Here is a 22483-nt window from a genome sequence, read left to right on the forward strand (position 1 = left end):
TTATTTTTTTAAAAAAATATATTTTTATTCGGTTTTACACATACAAATTTATAACAAATACAAGCACAACTTCAGCTAAAGAGATACCTCTGGATCTCTGGACTTCCCCCTATCCCTTCCATGGCTCCTTCTGTCAACATTTACACCTGCGTATCAACCCATTATCCACATTTTTTATCCATCTGAGTTATCCATAGTCTTTGTTACCTTGCAAGTGAGTTTAAAATCCCGCCAGTTTTTTTCATCTGCTTCCAATGATCTCCTAAGTAAATTATAAATTCCCCCCATTCCTTTTTAAAGTTGTTGTCCACTTGGTTCCTGGGTTTTCCAGTTAATTTTGCCATTTCAGCATAGTCCATCAACTTGGTTTGCCATTCTTCCCTGGTCGAGACTGTTTCGTCTTTCCATCTCAACAAAGAATGTCTTAGATACTGTGTGGGGGTATCTCTACAATTCTTCCTCTTTCTAAATATGTATTTGTTCATTTGTCTGATGAATATGGGATGCGGATGGCGCTGTGGGTTAAACCACAGAGCCTAGACCATGGGTAGGCAAACTAAGACCCGGGGGCTGGATGCAGCCCAATCGCCTTCTCAATCCGCCCGCGGACGGTCCGGGAATCAGTGTGTTTTACATGAGTAGAATGTGTGCTTTTATTTAAAATGCATCTCTGGGTTATTTGTGGGGCATAGGAATTCATTCATATTTTTTTTCAAAATATAGTCCAGCCCCTCACAAGGTCTGAGGGACACTGGACCAGCGCCCCTGCTGAAAAACTTTGCTGACTCTTGGTTTAGACCCTTGCATAAAGGTAAAGGGACCCCTGACCATTAGGTCCAGTCGTGGCTGACTCTGGGGTTGCGGTGCTCATCTCGCTTTAGTGGCCGAGGGAGCCGGCGTACAGCTTCCGGGTCATGTGGCCAGCATGACTAAGCCGCTTCTGGCGAAGCAGAGCTGCGCACGGAAGCGCCATTTACCTTCCCACCGGAGCGGTACCTATTTATCTACTTGCACTTTGAGGTGCTTTCGAACTGCTAGGTTGGCAGGAGCAAGGACCGAGCAACGGGAGCTCACCCCATCACAGGGATTTGAATCGCCAACCTTCTGATCGGAAAGTCCTAGGCTCTGTGGTTTAACCCACAGCGCCACTTGCATCCCTAGACCCTTGTATACCCCTCCCCATTTGTGACATGCTAGTGATGTAGTGATGATGTATCAGTGATGCCTCTCCAAGTGTATTCTGGGGAAAAGAGGGAAGTTTTAACAGAGATCACCCCCTGCTCGGGGTTCTTACTCCTGTGGGGACCTGTTGTGCAACAATAAAGATTGTGATCTACTGACCGCTCTTTGGCTCCAAATAAGTCATACCTCGCGTTACAGCCGCTTCAGCTTGCGTTTTTTCGGGTTACGGACCTGCCGAAACCCGGAAGTACCCATGGTCTAAACCACAGAGCCTAGGGCTTGCAGATCGGAGGGTCGGCGGTTCTAATCCCCGCGATGGGGTGAGCTCCCGTTGCTCTGTCCCTGCTCCTGCCAACCTAGCAGTTCAAAAGCACCTCAAAGTGCAAGTAGATCAATAGGTACCACTCTGGCGGGAAGGGAAACAGCGTTTTCGTGCGCTGCTCTGGTTCGCCTGCAGCGGCTTACTCATGCTGGCCACATGACCCAGAAGCTGTACGCCAGCTCCCTCGGCCAATAAAGCGAGATGAGCGCCGCAACCCCAGAGTCGTCCATGACTGGACTTAATGGTCAGGGGTCCCTTTACCTTTACCTTTACACAAGGGTTGCGCAAATTCAACATTAGGTCACTTTATCAGAAACCTTTCCCAACACCTCTTAAGTCCCCATCACCCAAAGAACAATCAAACTCTTGACATCTCCTTGCCCTCAGGACTTGTCTGGAGATGGGCTTTCGGAACACCTGAAAAAGATATACCAAGAACTCTGGCCACAACTTTCAATTTGAGGAATAATTCCTACTCAAGAGTTGAAATGAAAAACGTATATATTCTGCTAAGAATAACAGTTTGAAGCTAGTAGTAAATTTAAATATAACATGTAAGTACGATGGTTTTAAAGTAATGGTAAGTTTGGATACAACGTTTAAGTACAGAAATAATGTAGTTTCAAATATGCAGTGATATGGTACAAAGGTACATGAAATACCAGTGCACAACAATTGTTTTATACAAGTCTCAATGGCAATCAAAAAGAGTCCATATATATAAAAAAAACAGGATAAAGAATACAGAATAAAGGATCAAATAGGGCCAAAACGGAGTATCCGGAGTGTGAATCAGATGTACGACTCAGTAGTGGTGACCAGGACAGGGCTCTGTTTCGGAGTAAACGCCTTCTTCAGCTAGTAATATCAAATAATATGTCAAAGTAGATCAAGGTGCTTCAATGCCATAAATCATAAATATAATGAATTATATACATTCTAAAGTGTGTTAATACATATCATAATATTTGGTTCCAAGTCAGAACACCTGAGTTGCTCATCTGCCTCTGGGGATGTCTAGCATTGCCCCCCGGTCACTCCCTGGGTGGGGGGCCATGAATGCCCTCTCACACTTGGGGAATTATGGTGGGATGCCCTGTTCCTGCTTCTTGGTTCATGGAGGGAGGTGGAGCCCAAATTCACCTTTCTTTCAGGGTTAAAATGGTCTCGGATTGAGGAGAGTCGGTTCAAGTATGGATTTTCTACGAATTTATAAAGCTAGATTTCTTCCCTGCGCTGTCAAGCCGAAAGGATACGTTCAGGCATAATATTTGAAGCACTGTAACAACTATAAAGATGTGTTTCCCCCCGTGTCATTTCCGTAACAAAAAGAATGGGGGGAAATTCTTAATTTATTTAGGAGGCCACTATGAGCAGATGAAAAGATTGGCAGGATTTTAACCTCACTTGTCATGTAACAAGTACTATGGATAATATGGATAGATTCAAAATATAGATTATGAAATAATATGCGGTTGAAAACGTCGTCAATAGGAGCCATGGTGGGGGATGAAGTCTCGAGATTCAGAAAAACCTCTCTGTATGTGTATGTATTTGGTTTTGTGTTATATATTTCATCTTTTTTTATATAAATTTATATTTGAAAAATCAAATAGGATCTCCTATTTAATAAGGGGCAGCTTCTAACATGCATAAAAACATAATAAAACGTTAAAGTATTTGATCCCCTGCTAAATTTGCCCGTTCGCCCTCTGATGAAGAAATGACCAGCCCATAATTTTAATGGCAGGTTTATCGTAGCTGTGAGAGACAGAATAACAACAGGAAAAACCCACAGAAACCCAGAAGACAAAAGTCAGAAATTGGTGTGCATTACAATGAGTGAAATAAGTATTTGATCCCCTGTCAACCAGCCAGATGTCAGGCTACTTGGTATCCCTCTCACTGTATCTCCTTGGCTTGGGGGTCCCATAACCCCATACCCTCTCCGCTGAGAATAGGAACATCCTGATCGCCGAAGAATGGATGCTTTTGAATTCTGGTGCTGGAGGAGACTCTGGAGAGTCCCATGGACTGCAAGAAGATCAAACCTCTCCATTCTGAAGGAAATCAGCCCTGAGTGCTCACTGGAAGGATGGATCCTGAAGCTGAGGCTCCAAGACTTTGGCCACCTCAGGAGAAGAGAAGACTCCCTGGAAAAGACCCTGATGTTGGGAAAGATGGAGGGCACAAGGAGAAGGGGACGACGGAGGACGAGATGGTGGGACAGTGTTCTCGAAGCGACCAGCATGAGTTTGACCAAACTGCGGGAGGCAGTGGAAGACAGGAGGGCCTGGCGTGTTCTGGTCCAGGGGGTCACGAAGAGGCGGACACAACTCAACAACAACAAGGAACAGGGGGAGGTTCCGGGATCAGTTCAGAAACTGGGACGGCTTCTGTCAATCCGGGACTGTCCCTGGAAAATTGGGATACTTGAAGGGTCTGCCACCTGCCGGGCTCCGAGTCTTCTTCCCTAGAGGGTTCCCTGGCTGGTGCCTCCTACCATTCAATGGCATCCAGGCAGTCCATGGCAAGACTTCGAACTGCGGAACTCCCTGCCACAAGAGTCAGTGTTGACCGCGAACCTGGATGGCTTTAAAAGAGGGCAGGACAAATTCATGATGGAGGAGAGGGCTATTGATGGCTCCACCCCCATTGTCCAGCCCGGACACTGAGGTCCAGCACCAAGGGCCTTCTGGCGAATCCCTCCCTGTGAGAAGCCAAGTTACAGGGAACCAGGCAGAGGGCCTTCTCGGTGGTGGCACCCGCCCTGTGGAACGCCCTCCCACCAGATGTCAAAGAGAACAACAACTACCTGACTTTTAGAAGACATCTGAAGCAGCCCTGTTCAGGGAAGTTTTTAATGTTTGATGTGCTTTTAATGTTCTGTTGAAAGCTGCCCAGAGGGGCTAGGGCAATGCTTCTGAATTCCCTCCTGGAAACCGCAGGAGGGGAGAGCGGGTCTTGTGTTCGAATCCTGCATGTGAGTTTCCCACCACGGGCATCTGGTTGAGAATAGGATGCTGGCCATTGGCCTGATCTGCCGGGGCTCTTCGGAGCAGTGTTCGAAATTAGCCAGGCGCCAGGCACCTTTTGCACCTGGCTATAGGGACGCGGGTGGCGCTGTGGGTTAAACCACAGAGCCTAGGATTTGCTGATCAGAAGGTCGGCGGTTCGAATCCCCGCAATGACGGGGTGAGCTCCCGTTGCTCGGTCCCTGCTCCTGCCAACCTAGCAGTTCGAAAGCACGTCCAAGTGCAAGTAGATAAATAGGTACCACTCCGGTGGGAAGGTAAACGGCGTTTCCGTGCGCTGCTCTGGTTCGCCAGAAGCGGCTTAGTCCTGCTGGCCACATGACCCGGAAGCTGTATGCCGGTTCCCTTGGCCAATAAAGCGAGATGAGCGCCGCAACCCCAGAGTCGGTCACGACTGGACCTAATGGTCAGGGGTCCCTTTACCTTTACCTTTATTGGCCACCTGCGACCAGGTGAAGATGCCCGGGCGCCCATCCTGACGTCCCCACCATCTTGCGGATCCTTGGATCTGGACTGTTTCCACACACTCGTCCCCCCGTCCTGTAGAATTCCATCAGCTATATTTTCTCTGCGCAATTGGAACGAATTTCCGGAACCAAAACGCTTTTTCTGCACAGCCTGAGAAGGTGCCCTCACCCTTAAGAAAAAGAGGCAGGGACAAGCCGATATTAACCGTATTTTTCCGTGTATAAGATGATGTTTTCCCCCCTCTAAAAATGAATGTCAAAAATTAGAGGCCGGATAGATATATACAGATTGTGTCGAGGGTGGACTGGCAATTGGCTGTTGCCCCCCAAAATAGTAAAGGTAAAGGGACCCCTGACCGTTAGGTCCAGTCGTGGCCAACTCTGGGGTTGCGACGCTCATCTCACTTTACTGGCCGAGGGAGCCACGTTTGTCCACAGTTTTTCCAGGTCATGTGGCCAGCATGACTAAGCCACTTCTGGCGAACCAGAGCGGTGCACGGAAACGCCGTTTACCTTCCTGCTGGAGCAGTACCTATTGATCTACTTGCACTTTGACGTGCTTTTGAACTGCTAGGTGGGCAGGAGCAGGGACTGAGCAACGGGAGCTCACCCCGTCGCGGGGATTCGAACCTCCGACCTTCTGATCGGCAAGCCCTAGGCTCTGTGGTTTAACACACAGCGCCACCTGTGTCCCCTGCCCCCCCAAATAGGGGGTGTCTTAAAGGCGGAAAAATACGCTATGTAGGCTGTCCCTGGATCAAGAGACTTTTCTTCAAGTTCTCAAAGCTCCTAACCTAGCTCAACATTGTCATCTGAGCTAGCCAGAATAATAATAATAATAATAATAATAATAATAATAATAATAATAATAATTTATTTGTACCCCCCCCATCTGGCTGGGTTTCCCAACCACCCCAGAAGCGAGAATCAATCACAGCCAGTCCATCTTTTGAAAAAATAAGACTTTACAGCCACCTGGTCCCAAAAATGGCGACTGTAACCTTGGTTTTAGGAGCCATTTGGCGCCTAGATTGTACACCTAAGTTTCTAACACTGGTTTTGAGGTTCCTGTGTACTGTGGTGGGCCTCTGTGCGGTGGGTCCTGGTGGCCCTGTCCTTCAGTGGCTCCCCTCCTGCTCTGGTACCGCTCTGGCGGGAAGGCAAACAGCGGTTCCCCTCCTGCTTAAAAAGTCGTGTCCGGAGATCAGAAGTGGGAACCTTCGTTTCGACTTCACGTGCTACGGTGTCCCATGGGTTCCATTCTCCGAAAACTGATGGCTTAATACCTTGTGGTCATTTGGGAGACTGTTACCGGCACGCTTCTCTAGAAATTAAGATCGTAAGCAGAGCCTAACGGATCAGGCTTATCTTAGTCCAGCATTCTGTTCTCACAGTGGCGAACCGGGTGCCCATCGTAGGAAACCCGCCAGCAGGATTCGAACACAAGACCCGCTCTCCCCCTCTTGTGGTTTCCGGCCACTGGGACTCTGGAACATTTCTGCCTCAGTCCACAGAGGCAGAGAGCGTTCAGACAGTTGAACCTCCGGTACTTAGTGAATTCTTTTTAAAAAATAAAATCCAGCAAGCTTTTCAGTTGAATTCTGGTTTTAGCTCGTTTTTATTTTCATTGCCCTGAGTTTTTTCCAGAGGCAGCTACGTTTAAGCGGGATGCGAATTTGCCTAAATAGATAAATAGGTACATCATTGCCCTGGGCTCCTTTGGGAAGGAGGGAGGGCGAGAAGAGAAATTTAATAAAGAAATAAAATAAAAATGGGCCTCTATCTCAACCGCGTCAGCGCAGCCAAGCTTCCATCAGCTCAATGATTATACTGGTTGGGTGGTGTAGTTGAAAACAGCTGGGGGGGCATCAGGCTGGGATTTGGCTTACGCATGTAAGAAATATATTATTACAATTATGTATGTGTTGCATTTATATCCCACCTTTTCCCTCCATGGATCTCAAGGTGGTGTAGACAGAGTTGTCCCCTCCCTCATTACAACGGCCCTATGAGGTTGTTGAGTCGTTTAGTCGTGTCCGCCTCTTCGTGACCCCCTGGACCAGAGCACGCCAGGCCCTCCTGTCTTCCACTGCCTCCCACAGTTTGGTCAAACTCATGCTGCTAGCTTCGAGAACACTGTCCCACCATCTCGTCCTCTGTCGTCCCCTTCTCCTTGTGCCCTCCATCTTTCCCAACACCAGGGTCTTTTCCAGGGAGTCTTCTCTTCTCCTGAGGTGGCCAAAGTCTTGGAGCCTCAGCTCCAGGATCTGTCCTTCCAGTGAGCACTCAGGGCTGATTTCCTTCAGAATGGAGAGGTTGGATCTTCTTGCAGTCCATGGGACTCTCCAGAGTCTCCTCCAGCACCAGAATTCAAAAGCATCCATTCTTCGGCCATCAGCCTTCTTGATGGTCCAGCTCTCACTTCCATACATCACTACTGGGAAAACCAGAGCTTTAACTATACGGACCTTTGTTGGCAAGGTGATGTCTCTGCTACCCTTAGACTAGGCTAAGAACAACAACAACAACAACAACAACAACAACAACAACAACAAATTTATTTATACTCCGCCCTCCCCAGCCAGAGCTGGGCTCAGGGTGGCTAACACCAGTAAAATTACAGTGAAAACTTAATAGGGGGGGGGGAACCAATTTAAAATACAGGTTAAAATGCAATTTAAAATGCAGCCTTGTTTTAAAAGCAGCCCACAGATCAAGACCATAAGGGGAGGGAAACATATGGGTCAGACTGAGTCCAAACCAAAGGCCAGGCGGAACAGCTCTGTCTTGCAGGCCCTGCGGAAAGATGTCAAGTCCCGCAGGGCCCGGGTCTCTTGGGACAGAGTGTTCCACCAAGTCGGGGCCAGTGCTGAAAAGGCCCTGTCCCTAGTTGAGACCAATATAACCACCATGGGACTTCCAAGGTGTTGTCATTTGTGGACCTCTCTGCGGGGCGTACCGGGAGAGGCAGTCCTGTAGGTACGTGGGTCCTAGGCCACGTTGAAGTAGGGGCACTTCAACCCTGGTCTGCCCCATTCCATTCCTCTAAGCACTATGCCACACTGCCTCTCATCAAGCACTGGAGGCTTTCTCACGGGAAGGGAGCTGGTGCCTCTGGCAAAGGCGAGGTGGTCGGGTAGTCTGTGGCTCTAAAAGGCGAATAATAATAATTAGTAATAATTAGCATTTATATAGTGCTTTTGAAGCACAGAAAGGTTAGTATTTCCCCTATTATTCTTCATAATATTGCTGGTTGTGCGGTGGGGACGAAGTGTCTCGATGTGTTTTTTCGCGGGGAGGGGGAATCGTTTGAATCCACCGATGATGCCTTTGTTTCCACGCTGCTGACGAGGCCAAAACCAATAAGTGAATTGTAGAATTCTAGAATGGGGAGGTTCCCAGGGGTCATCTAGTCCAACCCCCGGCAGTGCAGGAATCCCAGAGAAAGCATCCGTGACAGATGGCCACCCGACCTCTGTTTAAAAGCCTCTAGTGAAGGAGAACCCAAGGGAGACCGCTCCATTACTGCCAGAAAGTCCTGTTCTGTCAGGATCTCCTTGCTTGTCATTCTAATCGACTCGGGTCTTGCCCTACAGAGGAGGAGAAAACAAGCATGCTCCATCTTCCTTGTGACAGCCATGAGATATATGGTGATATATTTTGGTGCTGTGGGTTAAACCACAGAGCCTAGGACTTGCTGATCAGAAGGTCGGCGGTTCGAATCCCCACGACGGGGTGAGCTCCCGTTGCTCGGTCCCTGCTTCTGCCAACCTAGCAGTTCGAAAGCACGTCAAAGTGCAAGTAGATAAATAGGTACCACTCGGGCGGGAAGGTAAACGGCGTTTCCGTGCACTACTCTGGTTCGCAAGAAGCGGCTTAGTCATGCTGGCCACAAGACCCGGAAGCTGTACGCCGGCTCCCTCGGCCAATAAAGCGAGATGAACGCCGCAACCTCAGAGTCGGCCACGACTGGACCTAATGGTCAGGGGTCCCTTTACCTTTGCCTTTATTCCTTCTCTTAGGGATGTGGGTGGCGCTGTGGTCTAAACCACTGAGCCTAGGGCTTGCCGATCAGAAGGTCGGCGGTTCGAATCCCCACGACGAGGTGAGCTCCCGTTGCTCAGTCCCTGCTCCTGCCAACCTAGCAGTTCGAAAGCACACCAGTGCAAGTACATAAATAGGTACCGCTCTGGCGGGAAGGTAAACGGCGTTTCCATGTGCTGCTCTGGTTCGCCAGAAGCGGCTTAGTCATGCTGGCCACAAGACCTGGAAGCTGTACACCGGCTCCCTCGGCCAATAAAGCGAGATGAACGCCGCAACCTCAGAGTCGGCCACGACTGGACCTAATGGTCAGGGGTCCCTTTACCTTTGCCTTTATTCCTTCTCTTAGGGATGTGGGTGGCGCTGTGGTCTAAACCACTGAGCCTAGGGCTTGCCGATCAGAAGGTCGGCGGTTCGAATCCCCATGACGGGGTGAGCTCCCGTTGCTCGGTCCCTGCTCCTGCCAACCTAGCAGTTCGAAAGCACGTCAAAGTGCAAGTAGATAAATAGGTACCGCTCTGGCGGGAAGGTAAACGGCGTTTCCATGTGCTGCTCTGGTTCGCCAGAAGCGGCTTAGTCATGCTGGCCACAAGACCTGGAAGCTGTACACCGGCTCCCTCGGCCAATAAAGCGAGATGAACGCCGCAACCTCAGAGTCGGCCACGACTGGACCTAATGGTCAGGGGTCCCTTTACCTTTGCCTTTATTCCTTCTCTTAGGGATGTGGGTGGCGCTGTGGTCTAAACCACTGAGCCTAGGGCTTGCCGATCAGAAGGTCGGCGGTTCGAATCCCCACGACGGGGTGAGCTCCCGTTGCTCGGTCCCTGCTCCTGCCAACCTAGCAGTTCGAAAGCACGTCAAAGTGCAAGTAGATAAATAGGTACCGCTCTGGCGGGAAGGTAAACGGCGTTTCCGTGCGCTGCTCTGGTTCGCCAGAAGCGGCTTAGTCATGCTGGCCACATGACCCGGAAGCTGTACGCCGGCTCCCTCGGCCAGTAAAGCGAGATGAGCGCCGCAACCCCAGAGTCATCCACAACTGGACCTAATGGTCAGGGGTCCCTTTACCTTTAAGTATACGCACCACACACGACGCCATTCTGCTCAACTGTCCTGCTTGGAGCAGGACATCCTGGAAAAACAGAAGCCCTCCCGGCTTTGGAATGGGTTTGGTTTGGAGCATCTAACCAGTAGGATCAGCCCCAAAGGGATGCCTTCTAGTCCAGTGGCCTGGGGAGGGAACCCACAAGCAGGGTTATAGCCATGTTCAAATATATAAAAGGATGTCACATAGAGGAGGGAGAAAGGTTGTTTTCTGCTGCTCCAGAGAAGCGGACATGGAGCAATGGATCCAAACTACAAGAAAGAAGATTCCACCTAAACATGAGGAAGAACTTCCTGACAGTAAGAGCTGTTCGACAGTGGAATTTGCTGCCAAGGAGTGTGGTGGAGTCTCCTTCTTTGGAGGTCTTTAAGCAGAGGCTTGACAACCATATGTCAGGAGTGCTCTGATGGTGTTTACTGCTTGGCAGGGGGTTGGACTCGATGGCCCTTGTGGTCTCTTCCAACTCTATGATTCTATGATTCTAGGATTCGAACACAAACTAGAGCAGCGCACGGAAATGCCGTTTACCTTGCCGCCAGAGCGGTACCAGAGCAGGAGGGGAGCCACTGAAGGACAGGGCCACCAGGACCCACCGCACAGAGGCCCACCACAGTACACAGGAACCTCAAAACCAGTGTTAGAAACTTAGGCGTACAATCTAGGCGCCAAATGGCTCCTAAAACCAAGGTTACAGTCGCCATTTTTGGGACCAGGCGGCTGTAAAGTCTTATTTTTTCAAACAATGGACTGGCTGTGATTGATTCTCGCTTCTGGGTTAGCTGGGAAACCCAGCCAGATTTGGGGGGGGGGGTTACAAATAAATTATTATTATTATTCTGGCTAGCTCAGATGACAACGTTGAGCTAGGTTAGGAGCTTTGAGAACTTGAAGAAAAGTCTCTTGATCCAGGTATAGCCCACATAGCATATTTTTCCGCCTTTAAGACACCCCCTATTTGGGGGGGGCAGGGGACACAGGTGGCGCTGTGGGTTAAACCACAGAGCCTAGGACTTGCCGATCAGAAGGTTGGTGGTTCGAATCCCTGCGACGGGGTGAACCCCAGAGTCGGCCACAACTGGACCTAATGGTCAGGGGTCCCTTTACCTTTACCTATCTCCTCTCAGTCTCCTCTTTTCCAGGCTAAACATACCCAGTTACTTCAAACGTTCCTCATCAGGGTCAGTTTCCAGACCCTGGTTCAAAAACCGGGCTCAGGGCGGCTAACAACAAATTTAAAACAATTGTAAAAGCAGCATAAAATACAGTCTAAAAACATGAATAACAATAAAATTCAAAGTTCAGAAATCAATTTCGGGGAAATCCATCTAATGAATGTTAGATAATCCCCAGGGCTAGCTGGCTGAATTGGTTCTATTTGGGCCAGCGAGGAGACCAGGGGAGAATTAGCTGTGGGGTCTCAGAGCAGCTGATCTTCAAAAAAGGGGAGGGGGAGGGAAGAGAAGGGAAAATAAAAGATCAGGCTGGATTAAAATTAAAAGCCAGGTGGAATAGCTCTGTAATCCTGCAGGGCCCTGGTCTCCTGGGGCAGAGCATTCCACCAGGTCAGAGCCACCACTGAGAAGGCCCCGGCCCCGGTGGAGAATAGCCTAACTACTGTAGTCTATGTTTGGTAACCCCAAAGTTATATGACTGCAATGTGTTCTACATAGGGCTGCCTTTGGAAACTTCAGTTAGCGCAGAACTTAGCAGCCAGGTTGCTCACCGGAAAAAGACGGTTTGAGCATATTTCACCCATCCTGGTCCAATTGCACTGGCTACCAATTAGTTTTCCAAGCCTTAAACGAGCGTCCACTGTATGGTAATTTATCTTGTTGTTGTTTAGTTGTTTAGTCATGTCTGCCTCTACGTGACCCCCTGGACCAGAGCATGCCAGGCCCTCCTGTCTTCCACTGCCTCCTGCAGTTTGGTCAAACTCATGCTGGTCCCTTCGAGAACACTGTCCCACCATCTCGCCCTCCGTCGTCCCCTCCTTCTCCTTGTGCCCTCCATCTTTCCCAACATCAGGGTCTTTTCCAGGGAGTCTTCTCTTCTCATGAGGAGGCCAAAGTCTTGGAGCCTCAGCTTCAGGATTTGTCCTTCCAGTGAGCACTCAGGGCTGATTTCCTTCAGAATGGAGAGGTTGGATCTTCTTGCAGTCCATGGGACTCTCAAGAGTCTCCTCCAGCACCAGAATTCAAAAATCTATGGACCTAATAGGTATCTGGAAACGATGCCTTATGAGGAACGGCTAAGGGAGCTGGGCATGTTTAGCCTGGAGAAGAGGAGGTTAAGGGGTGATATGATAGCCATGTTCAAATATATAAAAGGATGTCACATAGAGGAGGGAGAAAGGTTGTTTTCTGCTGCTCCAGAGAAGCGGACACGGAGCAATGGATCCAAACTATAAGAAAGAAGATTCCACCTAAACATTAGAAAGAACTTCCTGACAGTAAGAGCTGTTTGACAGTGGAATTTGCTGCCAAGGAGTGTGGTGGAGTCTCCTCCTTTGGAGGTCTTTAAGCAGAGGTTTGACAACCATATGTCAGGAGTGCTCTGATGGTGTTTCCTGCTTGGCAGGGGGTTGGACTCAATGGCCCTTGTGGTCTCTTCCAACTCTAGGATTCTATGATTCTAATGCCATTTGCCCATGTTGCCGTGCAATCAGTCCATGCAGAATGTAGGCACCCTATATATAGAAAGGAACAAACCCGTGATATTTTAGGGAGCAGGCTAGTAGGCGCGACCCACAACTTGCATCCTAGGAGCCTACACAACACAAAACACTGTTGCTGTAGGTAGGTTTTATTTTATTTGTTTTTTATCTTATATTTTGGAAATGTACATCCAGGGTTTTTTTCTCCCCCCTTTACATTTTTTGGGGGCCCCCAAGAGAGTGGGGACCTAAGCTATAGCTTGTTTAGCTTATACGTAAATTTGGCAGTGGCCTTCTGCCCTGGTCCACTCCACACCAAGCCTCCACTGGGAGCCCACCCATTCCTCCCTCTGGCCACCCTGACCCCTCCATCAAAGCACCGCAAGGCAGCGCTCTCCAGATACGCAGGGAATGCAATTCTCAACATCCCCTTGTGCCGCACACCCGCTGTGCTCTCATCAGCCTCCCAGGGGCTCATGGGAGTTGCACCCATGGAAAACCCGCAAGCAGGATTCGAACACAGAGCAACACTCCCCGCTCCTGCGCTGTCCGGCAACAGGGATTCAGAAGCCTTTGCAGCCACGACCCTGGAGGCAGAGGAGCAAGGCCGTTGTGTCTAGTAGCCATCGATAGCCCTCTCCCAACTGTGAACTGAGAGAAGGCCTGACTCTTGTCTCCTGTTAACGGAGAAATCTGAGGGCTCCCTTGGACAAAAAGCAAGGACCCCAGCCAGGAAAACTGGAGCAAAACAGCAGTCAGTAGGCTTGGTCTTTATTGAAGACTGTCGCGACAGGACTCCCCCCTGCCACCAGGTGGAACAAGATGGAAGCCCCGAACAAGAGAGGACCCAAACTTTTATTAGCTGCTAATCCCCATGTTACACCCCCCAAACTACATCACTCATACATCACGGTTACATCATGAAAGGGGAGGTCTGGTGGCAGTAATCTGAGCATCCCGGACCCTGCCCCATGGTTCCCCTTGCCCTCCACCAAACACCCATCAAGTGGAACAAAAAAGATCTTTACATTTCCCTGTTTCCCAGCCAAGTTAATCACACCCTTTTATCTCCATCTGGGTTTGTTCTTTCTGGAATGGCTACCTGTCTGGCATTCAGGTATCAGGATGCCAGGAATGATCACTCAGGCAGAGGGGCTGCTGAGGAGCTGAGCTCACGTGTCTATATGAATTTCTGAAATTTTCCCACTGAGCCAGTACATAGATACATTTATCAGTGAATTGTTGCATTTGGTATTCCGCAGCAGAGGCCCTTTGAATAGATAGGAAGAAACTGTGATGAAGTGTTTTGTGGGGACAAATCACAAAAGTCACAAAAGCGATTGTGCTGGTTTTGGTAGTGGGCTGCACGTGCATGATATCTGCTGGAGGGGCAACCCCGCCCCCCAACCTATACATAAATTCCTGCAACAGCACCAAGTCTGGAGAAGGCCATCGTCAAGGTTCTGCGCCGCAGCAGCTGCCTCGACTTCCCCTGCGTCGAAGCGTCTGTCCGTCGGCTGTTCTGATGGCGTCGGGTTCTGGCATGCGCTCCCAGCACCGCCCCCCCTTTCTCTCTGGGCCTTTTGGATTCTCCCAGACGCAATTTGGTACTAATTACACGTTCCTGCCTCTAATTGCCACATTGTGAATGATAAACAAAAAACTCCAGTTTTATTTAATTAAAGACCTGGTAGAATCCACCGGGGAGAATTGGTACGGTTGGAAAAGGGGAGGTGGGGGAGAGGACGCCGCTTATCCCAGCGCAGCGCAGAATCCCGCAGGGATCGGTTTCGGCGTGGGAAATGATCCGCGCTCCGATCTGCCCAGGGTGGAGGTTCAAGGGATGGCGTGTTTGTGCCCCCCCCCCCCCAAAATGGCTGCTTGCCTGTGTTTGGTCGCGCAAAGGCACACCTGGTTTGGGGAGAAATCAGAAATAAAGGAGGGCATGTCCAGGAAAGCCCATGATGCTTACCTGTGGCCAAAGTGGTCTGTCCTTCCTTGAAGTTTTTAAACAGAGGTTGGATGGCCATGTGGCCTGGATATTTTAGCTGAGATTCCTTCATTGCCAGGGGCTGGACTAGATGACTCATGGGGTTCCTACGATTCTATGATTCTTTGAATCAGAAGGTTCCCCCTGTGCAGGAATCTCAGCATCCCTGACAGATGGTCGTCCGACCTCTGCTTATAAATCTCCAAGGATGGAGAGAGTCCATCACTTCTTGTGGCAGTCTGTTCCACTGTCGAACAGCTCCTGCCGTCAAAACCATCTTCCTGGTAGGAATCTCCTTTCTCGTCCCTTGAATCTGTTGGGTGTCCTCCCTCGTAACTCCGGAACCAGCGGACGTCCAGCGAAGTCGAGGCTATTCGGGATGGATAATAGGAAGTCCTTCAGCATGTAGTTAGACGGTGGAACACCCTGCCACTGGAGGCCACCAATGGGGATGGCTTTGAAAGAAGACTGGACCTATTTGTGGAGGGTTGGTGTTGCCTGCTGTGTTCCGCCTCCGTGGTTGGAGGCAGTAAATAGTTCTGAATCCCAGTTGAGCGGGTCTTGTGTTCGAATCCTGCTGGGTTTCCCAGAATGGGCATTTGGTTGGCCGCTGTGAGAACAGAAACGCCGGACTACACGGGCCTCCAGTCTCATCCTTGCGTTCTCATGTTGCATTTGGTTTTGTAGCCCATCACTCCCAACGGAAGGCGGAAAATGGAAGTGTGGTTAATAGAATAGTTGTGAAAAGAGGCAGAGGAGATAATTTTTCCAGATGGACCTGTTTTCCCTTAAGGGAACGGAGGTGCCTGGGGTGAGGCAGGGTGTGCCTCTTCTTACACCCCCCAACCCGACAAATCCCCAATCTCCCTTTTTGTCCTCAACTCCCTCTTCGCAGGGAATGTGAAGTGCATAATGCATTGTTATGTAATCATGCATAATCTACATAATATCAATATGCAGATCAGTTCCCAAGCAAAAAAAAAAAAAGAGAGAGAGAGAGAGAGAGAGAAGGTAAAGGTGTTTTGGGGATGGGAGTTGTGTGTACTGTACACTTAAAGCATATCCCCCCACCTCCAAGAATCCTGGGAACTGTAGTTCGCACCTTCCGGAACTATAACTCCCAGCACCCGCCCCCAAAAAACTACAGTTCCCAGAATCTTTTTTTTTAAAAGGGGGGAACTATGCTTTAAATCAATGGCGTGTCAATTTTAGGTGAAGAAAACTATTTGAGGGGTGATTGACTGGAGGATGGCTTATTTCTGAAAACCCCTTTCTTTCTCTCTTTCTCTCCATCCATCCTGCCTGTTTCCTTTCTCTTTCTCCCCTTCTGCCTCTTATTCACCCCTCCCTTCAATTCCCCCCCCCATCTCTTGACCTCTAGGTGCGTTTCTCAAGTCTGGCTGGACGCTTCCCGCTCTCCCGGGCCACGATGGAACGCAACAGACGCCTTTCCTCTGCCGGAAAACCCTCCTGCGATTCTCGCTAAGACCTCCAGGCTTCCTAATCCTCTCCTCTCGGGCCGCTCTCCTGGTGGTTATCTCCTCCTTTTCTTCTGCTGCTGCTCCGGCGGACGCCCGGCTCGCCTCCCGCGCCTCTTTCCTCTTCCCTCCTCCTCGCCCGCTCCTCGCGCGAGGACGCTCCTTTCTCTCCCTTCCCCCGGCCCGCCCTCCCAGAATCCGTCGCCCGCCACCCCACCGCCGCGTCCGCCATGTTCCTCCCGCCCTCGCGGCTCGTCCTGCGGGTACTGAATCTCCGCACGGGCTCGGCCGTCCTCTTCTGGCTCCTGGGCCTGGCGCTGCGATCCTTGCCCCTCTCGGGGCAGAAGCCAGAGGACAAGTACCCGGTGGTGCCCACCAACTACGGCAAGCTGAGGGGGATCAAGAAGGACCTCAACAACGAAATCCTTGGACCCGTGGTGCAATACCTGGGCATCCCCTACGCCACGCCGCCCGTGGGCGAGAGACGCTTCCAGCCCCCCGAAGCGCCTGCGTCCTGGTCCGAGGTGCGGAACGCCACCGCCTTCGCTCCCGTCTGCCCCCAGAACATCCACGGCATGCTCCCGGGCATAATGCTCCCAGTGTGGTTCACCGAAAACCTGGAGATTGTGGCGGGGTACGTCCAGAACCAGAGCGAAGACTGCCTGTACCTCAACATCTACGTCCCCATGGAGGACGGTAAGGGTGCAAAAGGGGGGGCGGGCGAGCGGACATGGGCGAGCACCCCCAAACCCTCCCCTCGGCTGTCTCGCATCTCTCCCCACACCCCTCTCCAGCGCCGTAGGTCAGGGAACCTCACTCCCCGCTTAACACCGCAACCCCTTCTTTGAAATAATAAGAATCACCATCAGAATCAAATCCTCGTCTTGAGCTCTGTCCGCCTCCCCTGCGCTGCTAACCGGAAACCGCTCCAATCGCTAGCTTCCCAGAAACAGTTTGAGCAGCGCCTCTGTGCATGTGCAGAGTGCTTTGTGCGACCGGAAGATTTCCGCAGGATCGGAGCAGCTAGACCAGCATCTTTTATTATTCTAATTTTTTAAAGAACAGTTTAGTTCAGGCGTACGGGATGGTCTAAACCACAGAGCCCAGGGCTTGACGATCGGAAGGTCGGCAGTTCGAATCCCCACCACGGGGTGAGCTCCCGTTGCTCGGTCCCTGCTCCTGCCAACCTAACAGTTTGAAAGCATGTCAAAGTGCAAGTAGATAAATAGGTGCCACTCCAGCGGGAAGGTAAACGGCGTTTCCGTGCACTGCTCTGGTTCGCCAGAAGCGGCTTAGTCCTGCTGGCCACATGACCCAGAAGCTGTACGCCGGCTCCCTCAGCCAATAAAGCGAGATGAGCGCTGCAATCCTAGAGTCATTCATGACTGGACTTAACTGTCAGGGGTCCCTTTACCTTTTTAGTTCAGGCCTAGGCAAACTCAGCCCTCCAGATGTTTTGGGACTACAATTCCCATCATCCCTGACCACCGGTCCTGTTAGCTGGGGATCATGGGAGTTGTAGTCCCAAAACATCTGGAGGGCCGAGTTTGCCTATGCCTGGTTTACTTGAGCGTAGTGCTGGTGACACCAAGGTTGCGGATTCGATTCCCCCCCTTCAGGGTCGGCGGCACATCCCTGGATAGCAGCGGGTTGGACTAGATGACCGCTAGGGCCCCTTCTGACTCTCTGGTTCTGTGAGTCTGGTGGGAACTGATTGACTGATTAAATTGTAGAAGGGGAAACGAAAAGCGGGGGGAAATGGAAAAGGTACACTGTGCTGTTATTATAAAAGTTAACAGTGGCAATTACGGGCATCTCCCCATCTGTGTGCACAGGCCAGGCGCCGCAAAATAAATAAATGATTCGATTCCAACCCAGAAGTGGTGGGAGAAAGCGGGGAAATCCTCGTGACTCGCGAGGAGACCCTTCCCAGAGCCCGAAGAGGATGCCAGTGAGCCCAAGTGTCCAGAAACAAATGTTTAAAAGTCTAATAATAATAATAATAATAAATTTCAAAATGCATGCTGTTCTCAAAGTGGCAAGATCGATGCCCCCCATAGGAAGCCTACAAGCAGAACGTAAGAATCCTAGAATGGAAGCATTAGAAGGGACCCTGAGGGTCATCTAGTCCAACCCCTGCAAAGCAGGATTTTTTTGCCCAACGCGGGACTCGAACCCACAACCCTGCGATCAAGCGCCTCGTGCTCTACCAACCGAGTTGTGCCAGTAGCCCTAAGGCCAAGCCAAGGGGTCACCCAGGCCAGCATCGTCTTCTTGCAGTGGCCAAACAGACGGCCTTGCGGGAAACTCGCAAGCGGGTCCCGAGTTCGAGAGTTCCCGTGGTTTCCAGCAACTTCTTATGCCTGACGCATCTCGCACCCTCAGGCTTACCCTGAACGCGCAGCTGTTCTCCTTTGGGGAGCAATGAAAATCCACACCTGATTTTTGTTTTTTTCAAGCTAGGATCGAATAAGCGCAGGATTCGCTCTCCCCAAAATGGACGACTTCCAGAGTTTTTGGATCGCAGCCACAGAGGCTGATGGGAGCTGTAGTCCAAAAGTTATCAGGCAGGCAGCGCTAGGTTGGGGAAAGCTGGACTGGAGCTTGTGAACCTGAGTTTTTCTGCTCCAGATCATAGCAGGGACGCGGGTGGCGCTGTGGGTTAAACCACAGAGCCTAGGACTTGCCGATCAGAAGGTCGGCGGTTCGAATCCCCGTGACGGGGTGAGCTCCCGCTGCTCAGTCCCTGCTCCTGCCAACCTAGCAGTTCGAAAGCACGTCAAAGTGCAAGTAGATAAATAGGTACCACTCCGGCGGGAAGGTAAACGGCGTTTCCGTGCGCTGCTCTGGTTCACCAGAAGCGGCTTAGTCATGCTGGCCACATGACCCGGAAGCTGTACACCGGCTCCCTCGGCCAATAAAGCGAGATGAGCGCCGCAACCCCAGAGTCGGCCCTGACTGGACCTAACGGTCAGGGGTCCCTTTACCTTTACCTAAAGAATGCCTGGCAGGTTCCTATTTAAGAACCTCAGATGCATCACAGAATCCTGCCAGATGGTGCAAATAATAAATCTATTATTATTATTATTATTATTATTATTATTATTATTATTATTATTACAGTGGTGCCTCGCAAGACAAAAAGAATCCGTTCTGTGATTCTCTTCGTCTACCGGTTTTTTCGTCTTGCGAAGCAAGCCCATTGACGGATTAGCGGATTAGCGCTATTAGCGGCTTATCTGCTGATCGGATCAGCTGATAAGCGGCTTAGCGGCTTAGAAAAAAGGGGGGGGAACCAGCAGGAACTCGCAAGACACTTTCGTCTTGCGAAGCAAGCCCATAGGAGATTCGTTTTGTGAAGCACCTCCAAAACGGAAAACCCTTTCGTATAGCGGGTTTTCCGTCTTGCGAGGCATTCGTCTTGCCGGGCACCACTGTATTATTATTCTACCAACAGAGCTATCCCAGTCTCAGACCAAAGTGGCCTATCTAGCAGAGCGTTGCCAGCACTGACTGGCAGCAGCGTCTTGCTAGGGCTCCCGGCCGGGCCCTTTACCTACCCAGAGATCGTACCCAGAGCCTTCTTCACTCCAAGCAGCTCTCCCTCTGAGCAGCTCAAAATGTATGAAGACAGGCAAACACGTTATACCTAACGCCAGACCTCTGCAGTCTACCTAGCTCAGTGCAGCTTACACGGGCCAGCAGCAGCCCTGCTTTCAGGCACTGGAAGGGGGGAATCCCAGGCCTACCTGAAGATGCTCCCCCAGGGTGGAGCCTTCTGCATGCCAAACAGCTGTCCCCCCACTAAGTCTAGCGATGAGCTTCATCCCTGCAGGAACAAGGGCTCCTCTCCCCCAAAACCCAGGGTGCTCTGGCTCCCAGAATCCTTTGCTGCTGCCCTTTGGGGCCATGTTTTTTCCACCGCCAGGCCCTGTCCGAGCGACGCTCACCCTACAACCACCCCACTAACCTCAGGGTCGGGGGGCTTTGCCGGTCGGGGCGGAGAACGGCGAGGGAGGGAGAACTCTCCGCAAAAAGCAGGGGATGGCGAGAAGGAGGAGGAGGAGAAACCAGCTGCCTCTTCTCTCCCCCCCAAACGCCACCCCTTCCATCTCCCACCAAGCCATCCCTCTCTCTTTTTGCAGCATCGCTAAGCCAGTTTCCTTGGCAACGGCCGGGAAAGGGGGGGTTGCATTTAAAGAAGGGGGGAAGCAAATCCCAAAGCACTAGGCGGAAAAAACACACACAAGGCATCGGAGCGTCTCTCTCCCCACCCCCACCCCGTGTGGGGCACCTGCTCCTGGCAGAGGCAGCTGTTGTTCCTACACCCCACCAACCCCAAACTCTGCCCCTCGCCCCCCCACCTCGTGCCCCACATCTTCTCTTTCTCTCTCTCTCTTTCTCCCCTCCGTGTGACACGCTTTTCCCCAGCTGCTGCCTGGGGCGCCGCAGAGAAATGTCAGGTCCCATTTGGGAACCCTGCCTGCTGCTCTCCCCCCCCCCAATCTCCCTCACCTGAGCGGCAAAGGCTCTCTGGTCCAGCCTCTGCAAGGATGCCCTCACCTGTCCTCACCTGGATGAGGCCAAGGCAGCGGGGGTGCAATAGCTCTCCGGTGGAAATAGGGATGTCCCGTTCCGTCGCGATAATTTCGCTGTTTATGCCCCGTGCGTCTTTCTGGGTCGCAGCTTCCAACAGATATAAAAACATAATAAAAGCATTTTTAAAAAACATCCCTTCCCTATACAGTGCTCCCTCGGGTTAAGAACTTAATTCGTTCCGGAGGTCCATTCTTAACCTGAAACTGTTCTTAACCTGAAGCACCACTTTAGCTAATGGGGCCTCCCGCTGCTGCCGCGCCGCCGGAGCACGATTTCTGTTCTCATCCTGAAGCAAAGTTCTTAACCCGAGGTACTATTTCTGGGTTAGTGGAGTCTGTAACCTGAAGCGTATGTAAGCCGAGGTACCACTGTACATTCATACCTCGGGTGGAAGTAGCTTCGGGATAAGTATTTTTGCGTTGCGCGCTGCGGCGACCCGGAAGTAATGGAGTGCGGCACTTCCAGATTTTGCCGCATGCACAGACAGCCAAAATGACGTCACACGCATGAATCGAAGTGGCGAATCGCGATGCGCGGATGCAGGTTGCGTTCACTTCTGGATGCAAACGGGGCTCTGGAACGGATCCTGTTCGCATCCAGAGGTACCACTGTACAGTGGTACCTCGGGTTACATACGCTTCAGGTTACATACGCTTCAGGTTACAGACTCTGCTAACCCAGAAATAGTACCTCAGGTTAAGAACTTTGCTTCAGGATGAGAACAGAAATCGTGCTCTGGTGGTGCGGCAGCAGCAAGAGGCCTCATTAGCTAAAGTGGTGCTTCAGGTTAAGAACAGTTTCAGGTTAAGAACGGACCTCCAGAACGAATTAAGTACTTAACCCGAGGTACCACTGTACAGGATTGCTTTTGGACGGCTCAGGGGTCGGATAACTCCACACCCTCCGACATTTCTCCGATGGAAATAGGGACGTTCTAAGGAAAAGCGGGTGGCGCTGTGGGTTAAACCACAGAGCCTAGGACTTGCCAATCAGAAGGTTGGCGGTTCGAATCCCCGCGACGGGGTGAGCTCCCGTTACTCGGTCCCTGCTCCTGCCAACCTAGCAGTTCGAAGGCACACCAGTGCAAGCAGATAAATAGGTACCACTCCGGCAGGAAGGTAAACGGCGTTTCCGTGTGCTGCTCTGGTTTGCCAGAAGCGGCTTAGTCCTGATGGCCACATGACCCGGAAGCTGTATGCCGGCTCCCTCGGCCAGTAAAGCGAGATGAGCGCCGCAACCCCAGAGTCGGCCACAACTGGACCTAATGGTCAGGGGTCCCTTTACCCTTTTTCCTTTAAGGAAAAGCGGGAGTTTCCGGGATCAAATAAAAAAACCGGGAAGACTTCTGTAAATCAGGGGCGACCTGGAAAATAGAGATACTTAGAGGTTCCGGAATAGAAAACACAACCATCTCGGTCCGAAAGGTTTCACAGCTGGGGATAACGCTGGAAAATAGGGTCTCTTGGAGGGTCTGGAGTGGGGGTAAGAGAGACCCACAGAAAAAGGAGAAAGAGGTCCCAGTTTAGGATTGGTTGGTCTGGATTTTGGTGTGTTTTTTTCCTGGCCAATCTGAGCAGGTGACAGACGGATTTAATGCCAGGCCCGATCTGGGAT

At 51.1% G+C, this 22483-nt stretch overlaps 2 protein-coding genes across 3 annotated transcripts in view; both read left to right on the forward strand.

Moving 5' to 3' along the window:
• Positions 1–11132, forward strand: part of LOC309518103 (thialysine N-epsilon-acetyltransferase-like) — a 195170-nt gene extending 184038 nt beyond the window's left edge. The window contains exon 7 of the transcript XR_014213332.1: positions 11118–11132. The gene's annotated coding sequence lies outside the window, so the exon portion shown is untranslated. The remainder of the gene's footprint in view (positions 1–11117) is intronic.
• NLGN2 (neuroligin 2) overlaps positions 1–22483 on the forward strand; it is a 79582-nt gene that overhangs the window by 12081 nt on the left and 45018 nt on the right. For both annotated transcript variants that reach the window (XM_082197600.1, XM_082197599.1), the window contains exon 2: positions 16174–16966. In XM_082197600.1, coding sequence (XP_082053726.1) covers positions 16501–16966 — 466 coding nt within the window. In that variant the 5' untranslated portion in view covers positions 16174–16500. The remainder of the gene's footprint in view (positions 1–16173; positions 16967–22483) is intronic.

This window comes from Podarcis vaucheri, assembly GCF_965113315.1.
Source record: "Podarcis vaucheri genome assembly, chromosome: 13".
NCBI classification, from domain to species: domain Eukaryota; kingdom Metazoa; phylum Chordata; class Lepidosauria; order Squamata; family Lacertidae; genus Podarcis; species Podarcis vaucheri.